Below are 10591 nucleotides of genomic sequence, written 5' to 3'. Positions count from 1 at the left end.
GTTCATCAAGAACATTTTCACATCATGATAAAAATATGAATTTGAAAACCTGTCAACTTTAAGAGTTCTTGTGTTTCTTCTTTATTGCCGTCTTGCAGAATTCCCAGAGCTTTGGCTTTATAAAAGTAGTCCATATGAAGCTTTTTGAGACGTTTCTGGATTGACTTGAAAGGAACTGCAAATATACAGATGATTCAGAATGTGATTAATATCTGTGCTATAAATAACACATTTTAAGATGGAAGTTTGGGGCCATAATTAAATGGACCTTGGGCCGCGATTGGCCCCCGGGCCGTACTTTGGACATGCCTGATTTAACTGAAGCTACTCTTACTACCAATAGATGTCAGCATAATACTTTAAGGCAGGTTTCAGACCTTGCAGTGTCACTTGCTCACCTTTTCCATCTCAAGTTTATAAAGCTGTCTCCTTACAAAGCAGTAATTTTCACCACTCAAACAGATCAACCAGGTACCAAAAGCCCTTTTAAGCCAGGTGCAAACAAACGCAACATAACAACAGGACAGGATTTAGTGGTGCGTTTAAGGTCAAAAAACGAACTGGAAAAACTAAACTAAGTGTGTGAAAAGTTGACCCCGTTGTTACTTTGTGGTTATAAAACAGGATTATCATTTTATTGTATTAACAAGATTAGCTTTGAGCTCGTGTCGTCCCCCACCTGTCCGTGGGAGGGTGCCCGGTCTAGCTCAGAGCCTCAGGATCAGGTCCCTCCAGCTCCTGCAGCTGATCCCTCTCAGCTGACGTCAGGAGAAATGGCGGACCAGGATGGCAGCGACGCATCTCCTCCAGAGTCCCAAGGTGAGAAAAGTTTATAATAGTGAACTTCTATCATGAAAGAGGTCTCATCTGAAGTGTTTAACGCCGCTGTGCTGCGGGACTTGAGTTCTTGTGGTCGTGGTTTTAACGCTGACGCTGTATTCTCAAGAACTACTGTGAGTCGGGTCAGTCACGGGAGTGGGATTAACTATCAACCGACTCACCCAACCGGTTGCTTAACGTTTATAAAACACCAGCTGTGATAGAAACTTCACCTTAATGTTGTCAGTTTTACCTTCTTCTTGTTGTTCAGAGACCTTTTGAGGTCCTCGTGCGCGGACACACCTGTTGCTGACATTTGGTGAGCTCGTGCTCCCACAGCAGACGTGACAGGTGAAAACACGGACGTGAACAGAGGCTCGAGAAGGAAACCTGCTCGATAATGTGTCTCTAGGCTAAAAGTTTTCTACTTTCTCTGGCTTTTCATGTTGCTGTGAAGTCTTTTCACTCCTTCCACAGTTTTCACCTGCAGGTTAAATCCCCTTACCTTTTATTATAGGCTACACCTGTGACCCTAATTATAGTTAATCGATTTTTCATTAATAATTGTGATCATAGGACTAAAAATAACCACTCATACCGCTTCTAAATAACATTTTATTAACTTCTCTGTCTTGTTTTATGCCTTTTCAACCTGTGGAATACAAAATATCGTCAAATACTATGGGGCACCACTTGTAAAGTTGTGCACACTGAAAATAACTGCAACAATTTGCCACATTTAACTCAAAAATGTCATAAAAATGTAGTGTGAATTTTTAAAAGTAACTTTTTCATCACATTTAGAGCATCATTTGTGATCTTCACATTTCATTTTGTTTTGATATTTAAGTTACAACCACTGTTAAATCCATATGCTAAATATAGATGCTAAATCTAAATGTTAAATACATTTTAATGTTAAATGTAGACATATGTTAAATGTTAAATCTAAATGTTAAATATGAAAATAAATGTTGCATGTTAAATCTAGATGTTGAATATAAAATAAACGTTTAATACAAAATAAATGTTAAATCTAAATATATGTCAAATGTTAAATATAAATGTTAAAAAATAAATAAAATAATAGAAAATAATGTTTAATATAATATAAATATACTATAAATGTTGAATATAAATGTTGAATATAAATATAAATGTTAAATATAAAATACATGTTTATTATAAATATATTTTAAATGTTAAATTTAAATGTTAAATCTAAATGTTAAATATGAAAATAAATGTTACATGTCGAATCTAAATGTTAAATATAAAATAAATGTCGAATATAAAATAAATGTTACATGTTAGATCTAAATGTTAAGTATAAAAATAAATGTTAAATATACATATATGTTAAATGTTGAATCTAAAAATAAATGTTACTTTTTAAATCCAAATGTTAAATATAAATGTAAATTTTAAATGTTACATCTCAATGTTAAATCTAAATTGTTGCTCTGCGATCCTAAATATTGACCTTATATGCAAATTTGAACTGCAGACAATCTAATTATATGCAGTTCATGCCCCTGAAGGAGTTAGTTTGTCACCAGTGGTGTCGCCAGAATCAAAGACTCAAACATATTACGGATAATCTCCTTATTTTAATTCATGACCTTACACAGGGAGGAATTTCCATGAAATTCTCTGTTGTTTGGACACGTTTTTCTGTCTGGACCTGGCTTAATTTAAAATAGCACAGCAGGTGCTTTCTATTAGCTGTTAATGGCAGAATACCTGCCATGACGTCACTGATTGGATGTGAGACGTCCTCATTACTCTAATAACTTAAACATTGCTGGGAGCTATTGAAACACCAACATACAACTAAGTTAGGCCTATGTCAGTGCTGTGCACGCCCAGTTAACAACCTCAGAGATGTTTAACTTCATTGCTTTAATAAATAGCATCACAAACATACCACTTAATGCTCCACTATTACATGCTGTCTAATCTTAACTTGGATATGAGCATGCAAAGTTTGACTAATTGAAGTTTTAAGACTATTGCAAACATACATTTTTCTTATACAACATTTTCATATATGTGTTTTTTTGTACATAGTTCCAGCACTTGCGATGGTGGTGTAAATTTATAACATTTCATAGTCCGAATATGCGTTTAACCCCCCATGTATTCAGTGGGTCAATTCTGCATGCTAATTAGCTTCACCATAATGCTTTTCCAAAGTATGCTGGTTGTAAATATTCTATAGTATGACATGTTTTCTTAGTCTAATAGGGATAAGTTGGCTTCAGGAGTTAAGCTTCACAAACACAGACTATAATTTACAGTATGGGATTAAAGGTTAAGAGAGAAGAAAATGCATTTTCAGAGACTTTTCTAATGCACAGGATAAACACAGCAGTGAAGTTATCTAAACTCTTGTTCAGATTAAAAGATAAAAAATGAAAATAAATCAATCAATTGCAAATTGTTCCATCAAGTGCATAAAAACAGAGTGTGCCAACCCCTTAAAACAAATGTTCTGGTGAAGTTTGCATGTCACTGTTTATCTTGCTATCAAATTTAAAAATAGATAAAATCCAAATAGTTTCTAAATGTGTGAGCTGTCAGAACTAAAATTGCAGCCTATTGGCTTCAAACGGTCGCAGTCCAAACAGGATTTTCCAATGATAAAGCAAAGAATTAATACTATCAAATGCATACAGCATTAACTTATCACCAATTAATCTGAGGTGAGCTGACAGCTGGATAAAGCTTCATTTGACTGCATCAAAACAGTGTTAAAAAAAGGGCTACAGTACCCAGACCTCTAACAGGTAGAATGAACATGCTGAGGGAGAACACTTTGATTACATAATTTCCTAATTTACTCGGATAAATACAAATTTTTGCAATGGGTTTATTGTAAATGCTCACACTGCAACGTTGATAACTTTGTGATTTATTGTGCAGTCCTTGTAGTTTATCATTTAAAGCTAAAACAACAGCTTTTGGGTGCATCTTGGATTCCGGAGAAACAAGGTGCAAACACAGGCCATGTGTAAAACATGAAAAACAGCACTAAGACAAAAAAACTGTGAGTTGTGTCAGCTCATACGCACTCCTTAAAATTGGTATATTTAGCACACTTCTTATTGATATCACAATATTACTGCACATCACAAGGGCTGAACCAAGTGTGATAAAAGTAAGGGGGAGAAGTTTTGATTTGTTTGAATAGACAAAGTCACAAATTATAAAAGAGGTGATTTTTAATTGTGGACATAAAAAAGACACCAAGCTTACATGGTTTAATTTCCTATATTTGTGCACATCACAATCCATACCACAGAAAGAAAACATATCTCAATGTAACTGTTTTGCAGTATTGTGCAGCCCTATCATAAATCACTACTCAATATGTTAACATTAGCACACCAACTTTGTACATTACTCTCAATTTCACCCTCTATTGACTTGTAGCTTCACCACCAAGCCCTGTTAATTCTAGTCTATTATGTGAGGCTTACCACCTTACTAATTCAGCTGCCTTCATGGTAGCTATTCATAAACAACTTCCCTCCATGTTCAGTATTTATTCAATCTCTCTGGTGTTTGGAGCACAGTCCTGTGAGTTTTTAAAACTGTATTTCTCTCTAATCTGTAATTTTCCAATCTGGGACTTGCAGTTGTTCCACAGTTTGCCGCCATAAGAATGTTAGCTTAATCGTTTTTTCCATTATGCGGCAAAACAAGTCGTAGTATCTCTTTCTAGATCAGCTGACAGATAGATTTCTAACTGATGGCTACATTTCCACTGTTTCATAAAATGGCACTTGAGTAGTTTGAGGTCAGGAGAGCTGCTCTGTACTGAGCCCTGTAGTCACAGTACAGTCTACAAGCAACCCAATTCACTTAGCAGCCAAATATATTTTGGTAATCCGGATTGAACCCTCTGTTTGGTAACCTGGTCCACATTCTTTGGGTTGTGGGATTTATTTGTGTGGAGGTGCAGGGGAATCTGCAAAAACTGAGTGATGCTAGGTTGATCTGTTTATATGAGTGTGTCTGACTTCCTCCATAGCAGTCAGCACTATGTGTTGTAAGTTGCAGTACTTATCTTGTACTCATACTTTTTCTTTATGCATGAATGCTTAAAAAGAAGCTTTGTGTTTTAGCTCCAGTGGAGTAAACTGATTGCACTCCCAAAACCTATAAACTGGGGAGTGGTAAAAAAATAAAATATTTGTGTTGACATTTTGAAAAGATATTGAGCAACAAAGATAATTTACAGAACAACTATACTTCAGCTTACCAAACAACCTGTAAGCCATAATCACTCAGTTCAATCAGGAGAGACAAGTTAATTTGAACCTGATGAACTAAAGATAGATATTTGTTTTTAAAGAGATGATGTGGTGTTAGATTATTGTTAGAGTCTCTTTGGTGCTTGAACTACACAGAGAGATAAGGTCATCAAAGAGTGTCTACAGCAAACTCTGTCCCTCGTGGAGTGCAAACACTAGCGGTGGAGTAGTTCACCAATGATGTCATCTGAGGTTGACGAGATTATGGAGCTGATCAGACTGCAAAGATTGGGTTGTAAGGGGAGATGATTGATGATGTCATGTCAGGTTGATGAAGCTGATGAAATTTTGAATGATTGGCAGTGATGTAGAGATGGAGGGTTGCTCTGAACCAATGCATGAAAGACTTGGAAAAGGGGTGTGTTCTGATGTTTTTGCATCTCAGTTTGACATCATTTGAAGCACCAAGTGCCTTAGTTTATCTAGTGGCACAATATTGACTGATGCAAAATAATAGGGATGGGCATTTCAAACCAAAATACTATTTGATAATCATTGGCATCTATTCCCACACACACACACACAGACCTGGCCCTTTAAAGGCCTGTTTGTGTGGCAGTCACGTTAGCCAGCAACGGGATGAGATGCTGCTAGTAGCAGGCACTGTCAGCGTCTGTCTCGATCTTTATGTCAGTGTTTCTGTGATGTGGCGTGTATGTTTACATTTTACAGCCATGCTCAGTCTCTGGAAATACGTGTGTAGTAATGTGAGATTCAGTCGCAAATGTTTTCTTCTTCTTTTGCTATTTAATACAGTTAGCATTCTTCTTCTTCTGTTACTTAATGCCGATAGCAAACAGCTTTAAGATGCTCTATAGCCACCGTCTGGCGGGAATACTGTATTACAACCAGGCACTGGTGAAAATGCTGAAAAATTGTACTTTAAAGATGAGAAAATATTTGCAGTTACTCTTCGATTTTTACTAAGTGAACAAATATTCCAATATCAATTTCCATCCCTACTAAATAACGTGGTCGAGCTGATCCGTCCACAGTGGTTGATAGTCTAGCTTCCATTCCAGTTCATCAACCACCCTGTGGCTAATACACTACCTCATAAATCCCCACTTTTGAAAAAAAAAAAGTACTGTCTCTTTAAAAAAAGACAACACAAATATAATAGGTTAACTATGAGGGTGTGATGCATTGCTATTGGATTGATATGATCAGCTGACGACTTCAGGAAATACGAGTGAGCATGTGTGGAGAAGTGAAAGCACAATGAATGATAAAGTATTCCATTTTACCTAAAGGTAGCACATCATTTAAAATAGCTTTTCATAATTTCATTAAAAAGAACATGCTTGCTTCTTAAATCATCAGCTGTACCTGTCGTAATGTCTCATGTGCTCCCGTGCCTTTTGTTTCTCTTGTAGTCAGAAGGTATGAGAGGGTGTGTAGCCCAGCCTATCCGGTTTAGTTTGGAGTGTTGGATTACAGCATTACTCTATCCTGCAGGGACAAAGATCAGATTGCTCTTTCATGATCAACATGTGTTCCCTGAGGAGATGAGGCAGCATTTTTTTACAAACTCTTTTACATCATAGCCATTATATATGATCAGGCAACACTGATTCGTCTGAACGTATGGCAAGAAGTGCCTCTTTAATGAGTTTCAGCCAAAGTGTCTTCAATCATTTTGTCGCCTTGCTGTTTTAAGTCACAGCTTATTGGTTACATGATGATCTCAAGTTGTCATGCTGGTTGTTTAATCTGGTGTGTATTTGCGTTGGCAGATGTGAGATAAGCGTGCATGCGACATGGTTGTTGAGGCTGATGTTTGCACGGTTACTGGACAGGCCTCCTGTGATGTGCACACTGATTACTGTTATAGCTTTATGGCCTCATCGCCTCTCCCTGCCTTTGATGGCACCTGTTCTACTGTGAGTCTCTTCTCTTTACTTTAGAGACACTTCATCCGTCCATGTCTAAGGATTTTATGCTCATGCAGTGAAGGTTTAAGAAATGGAAAGGAGCGCCACCTCAAATTTATTCCTGCTGTAAATCTACAATAAGCTCATATAGGGCTGGGCGATAAGTGGATAATGATAATTATCGTGATACCATTTTTCTCAATATATTATAATATTATTATTTGAATAATCACCCCACCCCACACACACACACACACACACACACACACACACACCTGTCCCATTAACAGCCCGTTTGTGTGGCAGAGGCGTTAACCGGCAGCAGGACGAGGTGCTGCTAGTAGCGGCCATTGACAGCGTCTGTCTTGATCTTTATGTCGGTGTTTCTGTGATGCCGCGTGGCGTGTGTGTTTACATTTTACAGCCATGCACAGTCTCTTGAAATACATGTGTAGTAGTGTGAGATTCAGAAACAGAGAAAATTGCAGCGACTGTTGCTAATGTTTTCTTCTTCTTCTGCTAGTTAACGCAGTTAGCATTCTTCTTCTTCTGTTATTTAATGTGGTTTTAAGATGCTCTGTCGCCACTGTCTGGCGGGAATACCGTATTGCAACCAGGCACCAGTAAAAACGATGTAAAATTGTACTTTTAAAATGAGAAAATATTCAAAGTAACTCTTCAATTTTTAATAAGTGAATGGATATTTAAAAATCATTGCCCATCCCTAAAATAAACCTTTAATTACACCCCCAACCACTGGAAAGGGAGGGGGCGCTCATGAGCCTGAAATGCTTGTTCCCACTCAACATTAGATAGAAGAAGAAGACTGTATTGACCAGCCAATCATGTTGCAGGCTGAGAGGTAGGCGGGGCTTAAAGACATTTGGAGCAAAATGTAAACATAGCTGAAACAAGTCATAAAACCTGCTCATATTAGAGTCATTAATCTAACACTGTGCTGACTCTGCTTTAACTGTTAACTTAACACACTTCATTAAATCTACTTTCAGGATGTTTTTAAAGGAAGAGCATGGAGACAACTTCTGTTCTGCATTTCTAACATGTTAAATATCCACTGCAACCATAGAACAACTGAACACTGAATGACCATAACTGATAATTATCAATATCGACTCATATGAAATATTTTACTGTGGTGACATCATTTTCAATATCGCCCAGCTCTAAGCTCATAACATATAAACATCGATCCACTGCATATCCTGACTTCATCGTCTTAGTGTTCCTGTAAAGAGGCAGCAGGAGATGAATGGAAAGACTCTGATGTTCACTGCTCTCCTGTTGGAGGTCAAACAGCTGATGGCTCTTTAAGTGGGGAAGTGGGTGGGAACGTATATACCATGTGCTCTGTGAACACACCCCTTCCAGCAGGGCAGTACCAGCACTGCATTGTATAGTTCGGTGCGTGCTTCCCCAGTTCAATGTGTGCGTGTGCATTACATTAAAGCATGCCTTTCCCACTGTCGCTGCGTCATTGGTCCATGTGCTGCTGTTGTCAGGGAAACCCTTTACCGGTACCGGCTCACATTCCACCGCTGGATCCACACTGAATATTTCAACAGCCCTGTGTTACCCTTGTATTTGTAGGACAGAGTGTGTGTGTGTGTGTGCCAGATAGAGCCAGCGCCTGTGTGATGTGATTCTTCTGACAAGTTTGCATTTTTCAGAATAGAGTAGCGCTAGAGAAAGAGGGAGAGAGGGAGAGAGAGAGAGAGGGATGGGGAGGGAGTAGGGGGCCTGCACAGAGCCGTAGTGACAGCAGGATCTCTTGGAGAGAGTGAGGAAGTGAAGTGCAGTTTTTACAGCTCTCACTCGAGCCAGTCTCTTGGATTAAGTCTTCTTCCCTAAGCCAGACTACAAGAGCTCAGACTGTGTCGCACTCTCTGTCTCTCTGCCTGGCACTGCCACCGCAGGCAGCGTGCAGCTCTGTGTCTTTCACTTTCATCCCTCCATCCTCATCATCCCTCTGCACTTTAGTCCTCACTTTTCTGCTACTCTCTCCTTTTTCTCTTCTTTACCACATTTCATGATCTGGCTGTCTCCATCTCTCCTGCTCTTTTTGCATTGTCCTCCACCTCCACCTCTTCCTCTCCACTCCCCTCTCCTTCCTGCTGTCTCACACACACAGAGCAGCAATGTGCAGCCAGAGGAGTTAGCTGGTAGCCTCAGCTGTTAGCTATCCACATCTTTCTGGAGGAAGAAAGCTTTTTTAGGGGTGACCCCGACTCTCTCCATCCTCCGCCCCCCCCCCTCCCCACCTTCCTCTGCAGGGTGGGATGGGCCGGGGCTGGGTGAGTTAGCCGGGGGCTCGAGGGCTCGAGGGGGTTAGCAACAGGGCAGGAGATGCCAGAAAGTAAAGGACGAGGACCAGGAGGAGGAGGAGGAGATGGGTGCTTGCAGGGCAAACGGAAGCTGAGGAAGGGAGGCAGCCGCTCGGCCATCCCGGCACTGTTCACCATCACTGAGGAAGAGGAGGGACAGAAACGGAAAAATGTGCGCAAGAGGAAGAAAAAAGGTATGGGGGGGAAAGGATGGAGGGAAACTGAAGGAGGTGTAAAGTAGACATCTTTGACTTTCTGTTCCCCCTGGGACTTTGTTCTTTGTTCAAACTGTGAGAGTGAGGGAGGGGATGTTTTACTCGTCTCTGGAGAGTCACAGAAGAAGAAATCATGAAGATGTGTAGAAGTAAGGGTGTAACGATTCTTTTTAACAACAATTCGATTCGTATCACGATTCGTGGTTGCCGATAAGATTAAAGGACGATATTGGTTCATTTAGAACGATACGATCTAAAACGATTCAGTGACTTGAAATGATTCGGTAACTTTTTAGCCAAAAATTCAACCAGTGTGACTGTGAAATGAATATTCTGATACTGGACAATCCTAGATTCCTGTTGTTGCCGTGATGTTTTTCGCCCGAGCCGAGTTCTGTCCTAGTCTCTGACTAAACAGGCTGGCAAGGCCTGAGGCTTCTGCAGAGCTGATGTTACCTTGCGCTGCCGCTGCAAGAGGTGCCTGGACGGCCGGTGTTGTGTGAATTCCAAGCGGCAACCTCCGGTCTAAAAATATGAGTCCAATGCGGAAGTGTTAAAAGCTGCAGTTCGTGGAGGATCCGCTTGAGGCTGGCTCTGGAAGTACCGGAAGTCACATACACATGAATGGGAAAAAGACGATCTTTACAGCAGAAATAAACATGTTTACAGCCTGGTACAAAAGACCAGTGTAGTCTGGATAGCTCATTTCTCGATGTCCTCTCACTGTGAGGGGGGTTAATTTTTTTGTAACGCAGCAATTTCAAAGATTTTGAGATTACTAGTTGTCCAATGAGAGGCACAGCTGACTGTGGGAACACTGCAGCTGTTGGCTAGGAGGCTCAAACTCCGCCTCTTTACATCACACTGGCTCAACAGAAGCAATATGGCTCCTGCCGACGATTGGCCTCAAAACAGAGCTTCAGAAACAGATGGGTGACGTCACGGATACTACGTCCATATTTTATACAGTCTATGGTGAAATCCCATTGGGCCTTAGCATAGATAAAGAGCAGACGCTGCAT

At 39.9% G+C, this 10591-nt stretch overlaps 1 protein-coding gene across 4 annotated transcripts in view; it reads left to right on the top strand.

The window, feature by feature from the left end:
- The first annotated feature begins 462 nt into the window (after positions 1-462).
- Positions 463-10591, top strand: part of si:ch73-217b7.1 (ensconsin) — a 44966-nt gene continuing 34837 nt past the window's right edge. The window contains exon 1 of one of the 4 annotated variants that reach the window (XM_034699615.1): positions 463-819. In XM_034699615.1, the coding sequence (XP_034555506.1) occupies positions 774-819 (46 nt within the window). In that variant the 5' untranslated portion in view covers positions 463-773. The remainder of the gene's footprint in view (positions 820-10591) is intronic. The other 3 variants (XM_034699613.1, XM_034699612.1, XM_034699614.1) reach the window with 3 other exon arrangements.

Source organism: Notolabrus celidotus, chromosome 13, assembly GCF_009762535.1.
Source record: "Notolabrus celidotus isolate fNotCel1 chromosome 13, fNotCel1.pri, whole genome shotgun sequence".
Lineage (NCBI taxonomy): Eukaryota > Metazoa > Chordata > Actinopteri > Labriformes > Labridae > Notolabrus > Notolabrus celidotus.
This window is presented reverse-complemented; position numbering and strand designations above follow the sequence as displayed.